Source organism: Panthera tigris, chromosome A1 (genome assembly GCF_018350195.1).
Source record: "Panthera tigris isolate Pti1 chromosome A1, P.tigris_Pti1_mat1.1, whole genome shotgun sequence".
Lineage (NCBI taxonomy): Eukaryota > Metazoa > Chordata > Mammalia > Carnivora > Felidae > Panthera > Panthera tigris.
Genome location: NC_056660.1, coordinates 70,685,672 through 70,704,058, shown reverse-complemented (window position 1 = coordinate 70,704,058; position 18,387 = coordinate 70,685,672). Strand labels below are relative to the sequence as shown.

The following is an 18,387-nucleotide window of genomic DNA, read 5'->3' as shown; positions in this document are numbered from 1 at the left end:
AGCACAAGGGAAACTATTTTGTATGAAACTATAACGGTAGAATCGAGTCATTATGCATTTGTCAAAACACATAGAACTACACAATGCAAACAGGGAACCTTACTGTAAACTGTGGACTGTAGTTAATAATGTATCAAGGTTGGTTTGTTAATTGTAACAAATGCACCACACTAACACCAAGTGTTAACAATTGGGGAAACTGCAGTGTGCTGGGGGTGGGGATGTATATAGAACTGCATGTACTTAACGATGTGTTCAATTATTCTGCAAATCTAAAATGGTGCTTAAAAAATAATTAAGTCTATTAATCATTTAAAGGGGGACAAACATTTGAAAAGACAGTTCACAAAAGAAGATTAATGAATGTGAAAGCATTAGGCATGCGAAAATATACTCATATTATGTATTAGGTATTAAGGAAATATAATTATAATCACACTGAAATAAAACTTACACATCCATCAGAATAACTAAAGTTAAAAAGACAGGCAATGTTAAGAGTTTTTCTGGAATAACTGGAACTCTCAAACACTTTTGTGGAAATGTAAAATGGAGGAAGGGACATTTTCAAAAAGGATAACAATGTTCTAGATCTTAATTTTGGCTGCATTTATTAAAATTCACTAAGGTATACACTTAAAATAGCTAGGCTCTATTCTTCATAAAATGTACATCAATAAAAACGATTTTAGGAAGCAGACAAAAAGAACAGATCGCCATTAAGTAACAAAAATTAGAGCTATCTCTTCAACAGCTACAGAACACAGCACAACCATTTCAGCACTATGCTGACAGAAAACCTCTATCAGTCTAGATTTGCACATGTGGCAAAACATCTTTCAAGAAAGAACACAAAATAGGGGCACCTGCGTGGTTCAGTGGGTTGGGCATTCAACTCTTGATTTCAGCTTAGTTCATCATCTTACAGTTCATGAGACTGAGCCCTGCATTGGGCTCCATGCTAAAAGCACAGGGCCTACTTGGGATTCTCTCTCTCCCTCTCTCTCTGCCCCTCCCCAACTTGTGCACAAGTGTGCTCGCGCGCTCTCTCTCTCTCTCTCTCTCAAAAATAAACAAACATTAAAAAAAAAAAAAAGGACACTGCTAATCTGAATAGAAACAAAACAAACATCAGTCTATATACTTTCAAGAGATACACCTAAAACAATGGTTCACTGGTTGATTGAAAAGTTGGAGGAACATACAAAGAAAAGACCAAAATAAGGTGGCTTAGACATATTATCATCACATAAAATCATATTTAAAAGCCAAAAAGTCACTACACTTCGCTAAGAAGTAAAATTAGCCAAGAAGATACATGTTATGCTGTTATATTACTTATTAACTTATCTTAAGAATATACAGACCTTAACAAGCAAGGAAAAACTGAAAAATCCACTCTTTTACAAATTGATCATATAATCATATAATCATATAATCAAAACATCACTAGAATATTTGAACATCCTAACAGGTAGTGCTGACCTACTGGTTATCTATAAAATACAGCATAATTTGAGAATATACATTATTTTCAGGCACGGATGTAAGATGTAAAGTGACTTATGCCTTGGCCATAAGGTAATTCTTATCAAATAAGATTCTAAATAAAAAAGATCATATTCATTTAACAGAAAGCAATTAAGTTAGAAATCAATAAAATAAGCAGTGCCTGGGTGGCTCAGTCAGTTAACTGTTCGACTCCTGATTTCGGCTCAGGTCATAATCTCACAGTTCACGGGACCTACCTCTGCATGAGGCTCCTTAGAATTTTCTCTCTCTCCCTTTCTCTCTGCCTCTCCCCTGTTCATGTTCACTCACTCACTCTCTCTCAAAAATAAGTAAACATTAAAAAAAAAAAAAGAAATCAATAATACAAAAAGTAGAAAATTTTCAGTTATTTTAAAATGCATTCTTAAAAAACACAGTCAAAAACCATAATAGAAATCTGGGGCGCCTGGCTGGCTCATTCAGGAGAGCATTCAATTCCTGATCTCAGGGTTGTGGGTTTGAGCCCCATGTTGGGTATAGAAACAGAAAAGAAAAAAGAAAAAGAGAAAAGAAAAAGACAAGAAAAGGAAAAAAAGACAAAAGGAGAGAGAAGAGAGAGAAACAGAGAGACAGAAATCTGAAAATACCCAGATATGAACAATTACGAAAAATACATATCAAAACTGTGAAATAGGGTTTCCAATTCAGATCATCACTTTAGGCCATTCTGCCAGCTGCTGGAAATATTATTGGCAACCAACAGCTGACTTGTCCTCAGCTTTCTGCCCAATCTTAGGGACAGCCCACACCCAATGGTGAGCTGACACCGGTGTACAAAGGCTCAATGTCATTGAAACAGTTATAAAAAACCAACTCAATATTCAGAACTCTCTGTAGGGTCAGCTAAGTCCTTTGTTGAGTCTGCGTCTCAACTCAACTCCTCTTTCAGTCCGGAGTCTTTCACTCCTTCACATATACTGGTCCCAAGTGTATTTCTGCAATAAACTTCCAGAATCTGTTTCCAAAGGAATTCCACCTATTACAAAGGAATACATCTGAAAGACTATTACAGTGATCAGAGCAAGAGGTGACAGGAGCTTAAACAGAAAAAGGAGCCGAGAAATGGAGAGAAGCTGATAAATTCAAGATTTGGGAGATAATGACTATCATGCACAAAGAGCAAAACCACAAAATGAAATAGAATAGTGAACAGTGAATCATGGGAAAAGCCTCATTGCTGATATCGAAACTGAAACCTCTCCACTTCCTGCCTCTGTGATACATGACACTGCACATGGCAGAACTTCCACCATGAGCCCTCTTACTCCCTGAACAAGGCTGGCACAGAACAAGGCTGGCTCCCACAACATGACTGCTGGGAAGCAAACACACAGGACAAAGAAATAGTCTTTGTTGCTTAAGATCACAAGAGAAGACAATAAATATGTGGAATACTAGAGAGCTTATGAACTAATGACAACTATATGGACTTGAATAAAAACCAGCATATTACTAGAGCTTTCTGAGAAAGTACAATTCAGAATCTGCTGGGAAATGTGGCTGTCACACAACACTTGGCTACACTGAAAAGCTCCTATTGTATATACAAACAGAGGTAGTTTAAGTTCAAGCAATTTGAGGTAATGAATTCCATTATCAATGCATTACTCATGTTGTGTATACTTGGTCATAACACTTTCTACTTTCTTTTATTTCCAAATCAGTAATAGTTAGTTTTAGCATTATCAACTTAGTTTTGCCATACACTTTGGGTTAACACATTTAGACTGAGGTGATACATATTTGCATCGAATACTATCTGGGATTTATCATCATCCAGTAACTGGAATGTAAACATGTTATGTATTGCAGTCCAACTATGAATGACTCATATCTCCACTACCACTGCAGATATATAATATATATATTCTCTAAAAAGATACTGTAAGTGATCCTTATTATCACTTTATTTTTCCCAATGGAAAATTTTTAAAAAGTGTGAAAAGGGGGGCGCCTGGGTGGCTCAGTTGGTTGGGCGGCCGACTTCGGCTCAGGTCGTGATCTCGCGATCTGTGAGTTCAAGCCCCGCGTCGGGCTCTGTGCTGACAGCTCGGAGCCCGGAGCCTGTTTCAGTTCTGTGTCTCCCTCTCTCTGACCCTCCCCTGTTCATGCTCTGTCTCTCTCTGTCTCAAAAATAAACAGTAAAAATATATATATTTTTTTTTTTTTTAAAAAGTGTGAAAAGGGCACAGGATGGTTTGCCCTTCCTACGTTGTCCATACACACACAACACAAATAACTACAGAAATATATTTAGTTTAAATAAGAATGAACCAATACTGCACACATAAAGATATAATCAAGACATGTTATAAGCTAAAGTAAACCAAAACATAACATGACTTGTTTTGATTTGGCAAGGAAAAGCAATTATCCTTTTTAGAAAAACTGATCTTGTCTACCTATTTCCCTCTACTCAGGCAAATAAAAAATTAGATCCCTAGCTCTGCTCTAGGAACAAAAATAGAGCACATTTAATGTATTGATAGATTAGAGCAAAAGGGGTTCACACACAGCAAGTTTCCAAACAAAAACCAAAGGCTCAATGTTTTCACATTACTGTTGGAACATCAAACACAGCCTCTTGTGTAACAGAAGAACAGAAAAAAGAAAAGGTATGCAAGAAAAACAGAAGATGAGGAAGAACTGAGAAAAGCAAAAGAGAGGCAATGGGAAAGAATATGGAAAAAATACACAGTGAGAACTTGTGAAATCACGCTAAAACCAAAACGTGTATGCTGGAGTAATAAAAGAAAACAGAAGTACCCTAAGTGACGGTGGGAAATGAAGAAAGGGGACATAGGACTCTCGTTCCCCCATCTCCCAGGGATTATCATTCTGACCTCGAATGACCACATTACTTCAATGATGGGAAAAGAGCAAGGTAAAAAATCCTCACTTTTTAACAGATTTCACAAAGAACACCATTCTCTTCAACCTAACTTTTTCCTTAGGCATTTCTTACTAAATCTCCTTAGCATATTAATCATATCTTCTATTGTGGACCTATTTGGAAAATAAATTAACAGAATGTGAGATTGAGAAGAAGGTATACAAACTGTAATAGTTCTTCAAAGGTTTCTTCAATATATCTTCAACCACACAGCCGTATACCATGTGTGAAATAAACAGCATGAAATAGAGGAAATAAAAGATTTGGGGCCTTAGCCAAGTATTTTTATCCCTCTTAACACAATTTGTTCTTATGTTAAAAAAAAAAAAAAAAACCACAAGCAACTTTTTATGTAATGATATGTCAAAAGGAAGATGGGAGGTACAGGCAGGGGAAAAGAGCCAGAACAGAGAAGAAAGCAAGGCCACCCCCACTAACCAGAGCCAGAGGCCATGGCAGTCTGAAGACTAATATCAAAAAGAAACCAATGGAAGGGGGCACCTGGCTGGCTCTCTCGGTAGAACGTGCAGCTCTTGATCTAAGGGTTGTAAGTTCAAGCCCCACATTGGGTGTAGAAATTACTTAGAATAAAAATCTTAAAGAAAAACAAGCACACACACATGCACGCACGCACGCACACACGGGAGAGCCTATCTTGCTAAGAACATAAGATGTCACCATCAGAGAGAAGTGAGAAGGCAATAAGGATCAGTCACATAATCTCATACATCTGAATCTTAGATTCCTAAAACTGCCATTATCCCAGCCTAATGAATCCAAGGACAACCTTCGAGAATTGATGAGTAGTTGTTAACAAGCACATACTAAATTTACTTGAATAATCTTAGATTACTTTTTAATTATCTATTTGCTGACACTTTATCATGGTTTACTTAATGTTCCAGTTCTTCCCAGGTATCTCCATTACAAAATTCAAGATTAGGAAAGGGGGGGAGGAAGTGAGAAAATCTCTGTCAAATTATGGTCTATAAATATTGTGAAAAAAAATTTAATGTATGATTACCTAATTCATTTGTATACTGATATACACATTTCTATTTGTATTCATTCACTGAATAACCACTTGCTGAATATATACTATGTGATAAGCATTGTCTTAAGTACTAGAAATGCAAGGAAAACTAACTCACATGGTCAACTTTATTACAAAACAGTAACTAAATGAACATAAAACCACCATTTGCAAAGATAAATAGAATCTGTTTAATGCAGGGAATCCCATGCTATTTTAAGAGAAAAGCAATCCATCAATATACTTCAATAAAAGCGGCAAGGAGATATTTCCATATTGAAATAAGTCCTGAGAACATTGCAGGACAAAGAACACACTTTATGAGATACTGTTTGGTTTGATATTATTTTATCCTTTCCTTAAAAAATGTTTTATAACCCAATCATTCAGTCCTTCATGCCTCCTTTTAATAAATACTTGAGGAAAATGTGTATTTTTCTAATGTTGTGCAAAGTATTCTATATATATAAGGCCTAATTGCTTTATAGTGTTGTTCAAGATCTGTATTTCCTTACTGATCCTCTCTGTAGATGTTCTTTTTGTCGTTGTTGTTGTTGTTGTTGTTGTTGTTGTTGTTGTTTTGACTTAAACAACAAACATTTATTTCTCATAGTTTTAGAGGCTGAGAAATAGAAGATTAAGTTGCTAACAGATTCAGCGTCTGGTAAGAACCTACTTCTTGTTTCATAAACAGCCAAGAGTCCTCACATGGTGAAAAAGGCAAGGGAGCTCTCTGGGGTCTATTTTTTTTTTTTTCATGGAATTCTTAAAAATATAATCTATTGTCAAATTGGCTTACATACAACACCCAGTGCTCATCCCAACAAGTGCCCTCCTCAATGCCCATAACCCACTTTTGCCTCTCCCCCACTCCCCCATCCACCCTCAGTTTGCTCTCTGTATTTAAGAGTCTCTTGTGGTTTGCCCTCCCTCCCTCTCTGTAACTACTTTTTCCCTTTCCCTTCCCCCATGGTCTTCTGTTAAGTTTCTCAAGATCCACATATGAGTGAAAACATATGATTCTGCCCTTCTCTGAATGACTTATTTTACTCAGCATAATACCTTCCAGTTCCATCCACGTTGCTGCAAATGGCAGGATTTTTCTTTCTCACTGCCAAGTAGTATTCCATTGTATATATAAACCACATCTTCTTTATCCACTCATGAGTTGATGGACATTTAGGCTGTTTCCATAATTTGGCTATTGTTGAAAGAAAGTGCTGCTATAAACACTGGGGTACATGTGCCCCTATGCATCAGTTCTCCTGTATCCCCTGGGTAAACTCCTAGTAGTGCTATTGCTGGGTCAGAGTGTAGTACTATTTTTTGTGAAACCTCCACACTGTTTTCCAGAGTGGCTGCACCAGTTGTATTCCCACCAACAGTGCAGGAAGGTTCCCGTTTCTCCACATCCTCGCCAGCAGCTGTAGTTTCCTGATTTGTTCATTTTAGCCACTCTGACCCATGTGAGGTGATATCTCAGTGTGGCTCTGATTTGTATTTCCCTGATGATGAGTGATGTTGAGCATCTTTTCATGTGTCTGTCGGCCATCCGTATGTCTTCTTTGGAAAATTGTCTATTCATGTCTTCTGCCCATTTCTTCACTGGATTATTTGTTTTTCTGGTGTTGAGTTTGGTTAAGTTCTTTATAGATTTGGGATACTAACCCTGTATCCAGATACGTCATTTGCAAATATCTTTTTCTGGTGTCTGTTTTATAAGGATGCTAATCCCACTCATCAGAGCACATGGCTCTGTCCTGATGACCTGATCACCTCCCAAAGACCCCACCTCTAAATACCATCACATTGAGGATTAGATTTCCACACATGAATTTTGAGAGGACACAAACATTCTGTCTATAGCAACTGGCTAGAACCAGCCGTGTGTTAGAATTGGCTTTTATTAGCTCAGAAGAGCCAACTGCTAAATTTTCAGGAAACTTGGTAATAAATACTCAAAATGCACCACTGTCTAATTATTTTCCTACACTTGGCTATATCTATGTTCTTGATGTTATTGTGTTGGCATGGTGGAAATACTATAAAATGGCATGCTACTGCACTTCTCCAAGTTCCACGTTCAATAATGTCTCACTGGTGAGGCGCCTGAGTGGCTCAGTCCGTTAAGTGTCCAACTCCTGATTTTGGCTCAGGTCACGATCTCACGGTTCATGAGGTCAAGGCACATGTTGGGCTCCACGCTGACAATACGGAGTCTGCTTAGGATTTTTCCTCTCCCTCTGCCCCTTTTCCACACATGCACGTTCTCTCTCTTCCTCTCAAAATAAGTAATAACGTCTCATTGGTAACTTGAAATTGGCTATGGTAGAAGTAGTGACATCATGGAAATCAGCAAACTTTCTACAAATCAAGAATTTTTTTTTTAACTGGAAGGCACATTGTTCAACTTTATTGGTGAGAACTCCACACACCTGTCAGAATGGCTAAAATTAACAACTCAGGCAACAACAGATGTTGGCTGAAGTTTGAGGTGTTCAAGAAAGCCAGTGTAACTAAAGTATAGCAGGCAAGGCGGGGAGTAGTATAAAATGTGATTGGAGAGAAAGCAGGTGCCAAATCATTTGGGGTTAGTCAGGCTAAGGAATTTTGATTTTATGTAAGTGCAAGGAAATGCCATTAGAGGGCTTCAAGCAGATACGGAGTGGGATGAGATGGGGGCGTGTCCTTGTTATTTAGAGTTTTCAAATATCACACTAACTGTTATGTGAAGAATGGCTTTGAAGTGTTTAAGAAAAGAAGCAGAGAAACTATTGTCACAGTCCCAGAGAGGACAATGGTAGTTTGGGAGAGGGTACTAGTCGTACAGATAGTGAGTAGTGAACACAGGAGGTATTTTGAATGAAGGACTGACAGTATCTATTGATATATTGACATTAGGATGACAGGGCAATGGCACCAGGATAGATCTTGGGTTTTAGCTTTAGCCACTGAGTAAATGGGAGTGACATGTACTGAGATGCAGAAACTGTGGACGAAGCAGGCTTAGAGGATGGTGAATCTGGGGATCAGAAAACATTTATTTAAATCGGACATGATCTGCAATTGTTGAGAAAGACGTGCCAAAGAAAAGAATCAGAACAATCTGGAAGTTAAAGGGCAGGTTAAATGACAGGTTTCAGATTTACAATTTCTTTTCCTTTCACCAATCAATTCAGCTTGATTGTATTAAGGACCTTTGATCCAGTAAAAAAAGATCAAACTTTAATGCAAATCAGTCTTACTGATTACTGTTGTTTATCTCTGGGGTTAAAGATAAACTGGGGATCAATAGCCCTGTATCTGTAAACTTAGAGAGGTCAAAGGAAAACATCAGGAGTGAGAATGAAGGAGACAAGGCAGACCAAAAATCAAGTACACAGAGGTAACATATTAAGCCCTAATGGTCTCTCACCCTGTCGACGATACGAAGCTGTTTCTTTAATGCCACATATAACATGCTTAAGTGACTCACAGTATTTTACACCAAGTGGTGACTGAAATGTTAGCTCTCATCCTCTAATCCCATTAGTTTAGCAAAAGTATAATGAAAAATCGATAGTCTTTGGAGCTATATGAACCTATATTTAAAAGCAGGCCCACCACTCAGTAGCTCTGTGACCTTGAGCAAATTACTTACCATTTCTAATCCTCAGTTTCTTAAATGTAAATGAAAATAATTAACCCAGGAATTAGCATTAGAAATAACATTCACAAAGTGCCTGCAACATGGAAAAAATGCTCCATAAACAAGAGCTACTATTATGTAAAAGACACCTAATTCATCAATGCTCAAGGCAGTTAGCTTCCTCCTTTGGCCTCACAGATTCCTGTTTCCAGGAGAGAAGACTCGAGAGAGGAGGGAATCACAGAAAAGCCCAATTTAATTTTCTCCAGGTAACACAGAAAGAAGGAAAGCAGAAAAATATGTCAATAGGTATATATGACATCGTCAATCTGCTACCCATAAGTAGACAGTTTCAAAGGTTTGATTATAGTTCAGTTGTTTAGAACTAGGAGCATATTTTCCTGTGGAATCAATGTTTAATTCAACTCTTAAATGAATTCACCAAAGCCCATCAAAATCATAATGTAGTTAAAGTGTGATAGATCTCAATAAAATGAGTAGAAAACAAAACTGATGAATCACCAAAGAATACAGAATACTGAGAGTGGAATAATATTTAATTTCATTTCATTTATTTTAGAAGCTGGCACTTCAGGGAAACAGTTTTATGGGAGGTTTCTGTGGTGATTCAGGGGGGGTTTCAGGGAAATTCCAAGAGCTTTATAATAGGCTGATGACCCTGGTTCTTTATTATGTTTTATTTCACCTCAAATTTTATGGCTTCCCTTTCTTTCAGCATAAGCAAAACACTAGCAGTGTTAGACTTCACAGCCATGATTACGATCATTTATTTCACAAATGAGAAGGTATAACTGGAGAAGAATGAGAAGATAGGAAAGAGGAAGAAGTCATAAAGGTTGTGCCTAAATATAAAGAAAAGAGCCTGCGATGGAATTCGGTAACTCCTTAGCTCAAAGGGGAGCAAAGCACAGCATTAAAATACTGAGGAAAGCCAGGTGATGAGAACTGTTCAGAGTCCCACTATGATTAACTGATTATTTTAAAGGTCACAGATTATTTGGGGGGAAAAAAGAAAGAAAACATAAAGGACAAGACATGAAAAAGCAAGCAAAGCCATTTGCAGCCTGCCATTTACACAAAGGAAATGCTTAAGAGGTGAAGATTCATAATTCGAAATAAAGCATGCCAATATAATTCAAGATTTTCTTCCAATCCCTTTCATTTCTCTAAATTTATCCAAATATTCTGTCCTTTTTATGTAGATACTATTGTGTTAACAGTACTAGTCTATCTTATTCTGTAGTTAATAACAATACCACCTAAACTAGAAAGATGACTTCTTAAATCTACACGTATACAGTAGAATGAAGTGAAATTACTTTAGAAGAAAGTCTCCTCAAAAGCCAGCAGGTATATGCTACCTGCCTCTTAGGCTGTGAGGAATGACAGTGATTTCAAACTTCAGAGAGACGCTTTTGATTTTCTCAAAGAAATAAACCACGAATCAGTTCCATGCAGTCCAACTTATTCAGCAATCCAGCAAATTTTCCTGTGAAGTACTGAAATGTTTTTTTGAAAATGTTGATGTGTCAGAAGAAATGATTAAGGAAGAGATGTTATAGTCAGATAAAATAAGATTTTCTAAGACTGGGTCTTAAATCCAAATCTGTATCAGTAGCAGCTATGTTTGCAAAACAAATAAACAATGAAACACAGTTAACCATGAGCCAAACCAAAATAATTTAGCCAGACCCAACCAGAAACAGGGACACAACAAGCCAACAACTTTCCAGATCACTAAAGAACTGTTCAGCTAGCCTGAGCCAATTGTAAAGAATGTATTTACTAATGCAATCGATTACTTTCAGAAATAAGATGTATATACCATGTATCACAACTCTGTAAATGTTGCCAAATCAAATGTTCTCCCAGTGGATAAAACAATTCCAAACAGTGGATCTTAATGACAAAACAGGACCAAAGAAATGTTAATGCGGGATGCTGAAAAGTTTGGCCCCATCCGTGTAGGAATGCTAAGAAGGTGAGATTTCCTGACTGCTGAGCATTGTCAGATTTCTCTCACAAACCTACAAAGTTCTGTCAAATGTATACAAATACTAATTTGATTAACACAACTGTAAAGTAACTGGATACCACCACTAATCCATGATAACAATTTGTCCTCACCTATTTTTTTAATTGGCAGATACTGAAAATATAACAGTTGTCATGAGCAATAAAGGAATATTTTTTTAAATAAGAAGTTGATAAGCCCTGCCCTAAGTATAATTGTACCTAAAACAATCAAGTAACACAGTCATTAAAATGTCCTTCAGTTTACTGTTTACTCCAATTTAGAATATCCAGTTCTGATTTGTCAAATTCTGTTTCCTAGCAAGATTATTAAAACATCTTAGGACAAGGTAAAAACTTGAAGAGCCTTGTCAAATGTGAAATCTTCATTTTAATCATCTATGTCTTTAACTTTAATAGGTTGTATTCAGCTAAGTACATAAAATTTACATTATATCCAATCTCAAGAGTTAAGACAATTCCTTCTTTTAATTAGCCAGTGATTTCAACTTACAAAAGAGCTGTAATTAAAAAGTCAAATTACTCTTTAAAGTTCACTTTAATAATATGCTAATTCAGCAGATAAATTCTTCCAAAGGGACAAGTAATCAGAATCCTAAATGTATTAAAATATTATTTGCTCTATGGGGTTACTTATTACATGTTTACTCAACCGTATCTGCTGAAAGACACAGAAACTCTAGCAAAGTTAATTTAAGAACTTACCAATTTCCCTTGCAATTCTGACAGCTTCATCTGCATCCTGTAAAAGCAGGAAATGAGAGCCAACATTAATCCCATCAGCCATTGCACAATGTCTTTAGGGCAGTCATATATTGCACTACTGTCTCCTCTGATTCATTTAATGTTCAATTTTACAACCTTCTAACTCTTTTCTTTCAGAGAAATGTAAAATTAATACCATAAGTGGAATGTAAATTCTACCTCATCATTATTATATTAAGAAACTCAAAGCAGTTTGAAATGAGCTGGCAGGAAGCACTACCAGAATTGCCAAATGATTTGGTGCAGTTGCTGGAATTTAACAGCAGAATTTAGATGTTTACAATCAATACTGAATCATAAATCAGATCATTAAAGCTTGTCTACAACCAGCTTGTTCCTGTCCTCTGATATTTACATGTCATGTTTTCCTGGATTCTGTCAGCAGGGGGAGTTGATTCTCTATTGTTTCAGAGAGGCTCAAGATTTTCCAGAAATAAAAAAAGTAAATTTCCAATATCTCCAGGAATTGTCAACTGTCTCCCCAAAAATTCCTTTAGTAGTTTCCATTACTTTTTCTTTTTTATTTCATTATTTTGTTAGGTACATATTTTATCTTTATATCTTATTAAGACAAGTAATTTAAAACTTTAAATTCCATGAACCAACTTGTGGGGGAAAACTTCAAAAAAGCCAAGGAAAGCAAATGCCTCCCAAAACAGTACAAGGTAAGAGTTGATGCATGTAAGAATTATTGCCAAATACCAACCAATGCAACTGAAAGGAAAAAAATTTCCCTTGAATCTAAACCATTTCATTGATCATTAACTTTCACCTAACACGCCCAGCACAGGACACTCCTGATACATCTCCCCATGGAAAAATAAAAAGACAGCTGAAAAGAAGGTGTTACATCTAAGCCTCCCTAGTAAATATGACTTTTCTTTACAATTCAGTGATGTAAACTAATCACAAGGAATAACAGTAATGTTTTGAAACCATTAGGTAGTGAGAATGCCTGAAGTTTTCAAAAATAACTTTAAAATATTAAAGTGAAGGCTGGTATTTTTTAAGCTTTTAAGCTAGTAATCTAAAGGTGTAGAGTAACCATGTCAGAATTCTCCCCCAAAAGGAGGGGCGGGGGATGTTTATAACTGGTTCATTTATGTCTAATAAAAAAAAAAAATCTTCCTTAAAAGTCTTCAGTACCTAATAACATCCCCTGAATAAGGAGGTTGGCAGGGGAAGTTGTCAGAAAAATTTAATTTCCTTTCATTAGCCAGTCTGCTCCACAAATAGGTGCTTGTTAAGTTCAAAGCGGTCCTGAAAGCAACATCAGTTTTAAGTCTCTCTCTTTTTTTTTTTTTTTTTTACTCCAAGCAGTCACATCTGCTAATGAGATTTTCCAAATAACAATTGTTTGCAAGTCAGAGATAAATCTATACCTCCCACTCTACTCTCCCCCCAAAAATCAAGGTTTACTGCTTTATTACACCTTGCTGTTTTCACTGACCCTACATTCTCCAAATTTTAGCTTAAAGGGATAAAAATCCATGAAAAGGGTCATTTAAGAATGTTAGTGGTTTCCACACATTGAGTTTGGAGGTTCTTTGTTCAAGCCAGTGACAGTTATTGGAGAATACTTCCCCTTAATAGCCTCTCTGTCAGGAAGTGTTAAAGCTGCCAAATGCGGACAATTAGTGCCTAGCGAACAAAATACAGGAAGAGTGCTGGCTGATGGAGACTGGATTATAAGAAGCCTAGAAGGAAACTTTTAACATGTCTTTTCTTTCAAATGTGTAGTAGTATATTTGCAAAAGATATTCTGAGAGAAGATAAACTGCTGTCTCAAAAGTCTGTTATCTTGAGAGAACTGACAAACAGGCAAATGTTAAAAGATAATGCACAGAATTCATTAGTGATATTTATTATGTACACATTGTAGATGTGTGTATATAAAGAGATATCTATTTACACAAAGCACAACTTACAAAAATTTTGACTGTCACAAATCCAACATTTCTATAAATAACCACAAAACAATCCTGTCTTTTAACTTAATCAGTATGTTACATTTCCTTACCATGATGTGTTATGCAATATTTGGGACCTTAAAAAAAAAAATCATTATCAGGGCACCTGAGTGTTGGTTAAGTGTCTGACTCTTGGTTTCAGCACAGGTCATGATCTCACAACTTGTGAGTTCAAGCCCCACATCCAGCTCTGTGCTGAGGGCACAGAGCCTGCTTGGGATTCTCTGTCCCCTTCTCTCTCTCAGCCCCTCCCCTGCTCATGCTGTTTCTCTGTCTCTCTCAACAATAAACAAACATTTAAAAAAATCATTATCTAAGATTCAGGTTTAACTGGGCAACCTGTATTTTTATCTGACAACTCTTAACAAATTTTTTTTCCTACTATGACAAGCAAATGTTACTAAATGCACTTCCAAGTAAAATCAAACTGCCTTAAAAATAAATTTTTCACTTGTCATTCATTTATCCCAAGATATTTTATTCAGGACATATTATATATATTATAAAGCTTGAAGACTTAAATCTCTCAACCCAGCAATTTCATTTTTAGGAAGCTATCCTATACACATAGGCACATGCATGCACACAGAGAGATATATAAATAAAATTATTTTTAATTTGTTGCTTGTGATTTGATAAGAAAATCAGAAAAACAATTTTACAGGTTTTCAGTAAGGGACTGGTACCAAAAAGGGACTGGTACCAAAAAGGATACATACATGAAATGGAATATGCTATAGTCTTTTAAAAGTTTTAAAAGATGAGGTTGATCCATATGTAATACTATGTGAAATAGTTCTTGCACCCACAGAACTTAACAGACTTGTTTAATAAGGGAAACTGAAAGAGAGCAAACAAACCAACCGAGAACTGAAATAAATGGCACATGGAAACAAACAGTACTGAGGGAGACAGGGAGGGAGAACATGTTTTAGACAGACTGCCCAGAAAGGGTCCTTCTGGGGGTGCCTGGCTGGCTCAGTCAGTAGAACGTGTGACTCTTGATCTCGGGGTTGCGAGTTCGAGCCCCAACTCAGAGGTAGAGATTACTTAATAAATTAAAAAGAAAAAAAAAAGGATCCTTCTGAAGTGAAATATAAACTAAAGCCTGAAGAAAACAGTCGCTGCCATGGGAAGATTAGGGAAAAAGAAGTGTAGACAGAAGGAACAACATGAACCAAACCCCAAATTTGGAAGCCATTTCCTATGTTCTAGAAACCAGGTCTGTGAGGTGAAAACTGAAGGCAAAAAGCAAGTGGCAGAAAAGGACAGTATAAAATCCAGTGGAAGGCATGGCCTCTCCAGCAGGACCTTTTGAGACTCAGGACACAGTTCCAAATGCCTTGGCTCTATGCCAGGGAATGAGGACTAGGGTTTAGGAAGGTAACTCTTCCACTTCAAGAATATGCCAAATATAGTGTGTGCCATGGGGAAAGCAAGTTGTATGATAATATATATATGACCTTATCCACATTAAGATAGAAAAATACCTTGGAATGCTCATCAAAGGTCATGTATGGACATATTCAACCACCTCAGCTTGAGTTACTGCTCAAAAATAGGATTAAGAGTTGGAGAAGAGGCAACTTTGACTTATGGCTACAGACCCTTAGGTAGATGTTTAACTTTATTACCAGTAAGATCAAAATTTCATACTTCATACCTCTTTCACAATTTAAAAATTAAACCAGCCACACTTGAAGGTGTTATTCAATCTACTTAATGATTTCCAGGACATTAAATGTTATCACAACAAACTAATATTCCCAAAATGTGCTTAAACTTTTCATGACTCCCCACTGCCTTAGAACCAAATTTTAATTCCTTTACTTTGTGTCAGTACTTGATCCCACCTGCCTGCGCCACGAGTCTTGTCCCCAGTCCCTCCCTACCTCTGCTTTCCTTCCCACCCCCAAGCCCACACAGGCATTCCTCCAGCTGTCTGGCCTTTACACCTCCTCCTCAGCTCATCCAGAAACCCACTACTCTTCCGCCCCCTTCCACCAATCCAACTCTTACACTATACGCCCCATACCAGGCCCTGACGACAGAAGGCAACAAGAAAGGCACCATGCCAGCCTTCATGTAATTTATAGTCTAGTGGAAAAGGCAGACCCATACATGACACACAGTGGCTAAGAAACCATTACTGAGATGCATGTTACGCAGAAGTGAAGAGGGCGTGTGACAACAGGGAATCTCTAATTTAAAAACAGAGTTCCTGGAAACTTCTCAGATACTGCAACTATGAAAAGAGACCTGCAAATGAAAGAAAGGGTGGAACAGAGTCAGCGGGGCTGGGGCCTGAAGAGTAAGCCAACTGTACAAGGAAGCGGAGCTGCCACAGGCCACAATAAAGACACTGAACTTCAGCCTAAGAGCAAGAAAACCGAGTCCCCACTATGGCTGCATTCTGAAGAATCTGAACTTATAATTTGCTCATTATTTTGAGTATTGTCTACCCTCTTCATTTCCCTACCACATTAAAATACAACCTCCAGGAAAGCAGAAATCACTAACCGGTGCAGTGATATATTTTAAAAGCCTACAACTGCCTGACACATAGTAGTCATTCGATAAACAGCTGTTGAATAAAAAGACTATGAACACATGAATAGAGAGAGGCAAGAGGGACGTGAGGACTTTAGTTGGGAAGCTATAGTCCAGATGAGAGAAAAACTACCACTTTCTCTCAAACACAGGGGTGCGTGCTTCACATCTCACCTAAACCTCACCTTCCCTAGAAAGCCTCTCCAGCCCTTCTACACCAGGTTAGGTGCCATTGCTGTGCAACATTACACTCTGCCCTTCAATTATGACAGCCCCTATCACTTAATCTCCCTGACAGCAATGACTAGGTCTGCTTGCTCTCAAGAAATCCCCAGAGCTCAGCAAGTCAATACATCAACACGTTATTTGTTGAGTGAATAAACAACTATGCATCAGCTTCCACAGAAACCAACCTGTTGCAGTAGGTGCCAGCACCAACAGAAGGGCTCATCTCCAGAGTATCAGTGTTTGAAGCAAATAAACTTCTAACCAAGGAGATGTAGTGGCTTGTTCAAATTGACACATCTAAGTGATATACAGCAAGGGAAGTACCACTTGGTAGCTCAGAGCAGGAGCTCAAGAACCAGATGGGCTAGGGTTTTGCTTCAGTTTAACACAAAGCACACTCAATGAAGTACCACTGCCACTGGGCAAAACCAAGCCCAATATGTGCCCTTGTCTTTTTATCTTCAGTCAAGCACTTTTTTTTTCATGTTTTATTTTATTTTTGAGAGAGAGAGAGAGACAGCATAAGTGGGGGGAGGAGCAGAGAGAGAGGGAGCACAGAATCTGAAGCAGGCTCCAGGCTCCGAGCTATCAGCACAGAGCCCGACACGGGGCTCGAACCCACCAACTGAGAGATCATGACATGAGCTGAAGTCAGACGCCCAACTGACTGAGCCACCCAGGCGCCGCAGACAAGCACTTTTCTTACTGCATGCTGCAGCTTCAAATGTTTGAAACTTGCGTTTCACAAAAACTATTCTTTAAAAAAAAAAAAAACTTAAAAAATAGTGCTACCCAAGCTGTAATTTTAAACAAACGTTTCATTAATTTAAAAGATCAGACTTTAGGGCGCTCTGGTGGCTCAGTCAGGTAAGCGTTGACCCTTGGTTTTGACTCAGGTCATGATCTCACAGTTCATGAGTTCAAGCCCCACATCAGGCTCTGCACTGACAGTGTCGAACCTGCTTGGGATTCTCTCTCTCTGCCCTTCCTGTTCTCTCATTCTTTCAAAATAAATAAATAAATTTTCTAAATAAACAAGTGACCAAATTTTACATGGCAGTAACTTTTCAAATTGAAGGGCCACACATTATACTAAAATATAGAAGAAAACAACAGATATCAACTTTATTTATAAAAATGTAAAATAAGTATTAAACTTGATTTTACCAAATACACTTCACTATTTATATAAAACAAATCCCTTTTAAGCAAAACATCATTACTTCTTCACAAATCCAACTTGGCAATATTTGAAGAAAAAGAATTGCTTCTACTCTTTGCTTTAGAATATTGTTTTCTTTAAAAAAATTTTTAATATTTATTTTTGAGAGAGAAAGAGAGACAGAGCACAAGTGGGGGAGGGGCAGAGAGAAACAGACACAGAATCTGAAGCAGGCTCCAGGTCAGCACAGAGCCAGACGCAGGGCTAGAACTCATGAGCTGTGAGATCATGACCTGAGCTGAAGTTGGATACTTAACCAACTGAGCCACCCAGGTGCCCCCTTTTAAGATTTTATTTTTAAGATTCTAAAGTGATCTCTATACCCAACATGGCGTACAAACTCAAAACCCCAACATTAAGAGTCACATGATCTACTGACTGAAGCAGCCAGGCACCCCTAGAACATTAAGACAGTTCCCACATCTATGCATTATATGATATACAACATGTGAAAATATTACAGGGATTAAGACAGCAGATTCCATTCAAGAA

General features: G+C 37.5%; 1 protein-coding gene across 4 annotated transcripts in view; it reads right to left on the bottom strand.

The window, feature by feature from the left end:
• The window catches only part of PCCA (propionyl-CoA carboxylase subunit alpha), a 477,968-nt gene that overhangs the window by 267,329 nt on the left and 192,252 nt on the right, over nucleotides 1-18,387 (bottom strand). For all 4 annotated transcript variants that reach the window (XM_042979710.1, XM_042979700.1, XM_042979707.1 and 1 more), the window contains one exon: nucleotides 11,866-11,902. In XM_042979710.1, the coding sequence (XP_042835644.1) occupies nucleotides 11,866-11,902 (37 nt within the window). The remainder of the gene's footprint in view (nucleotides 1-11,865; nucleotides 11,903-18,387) is intronic.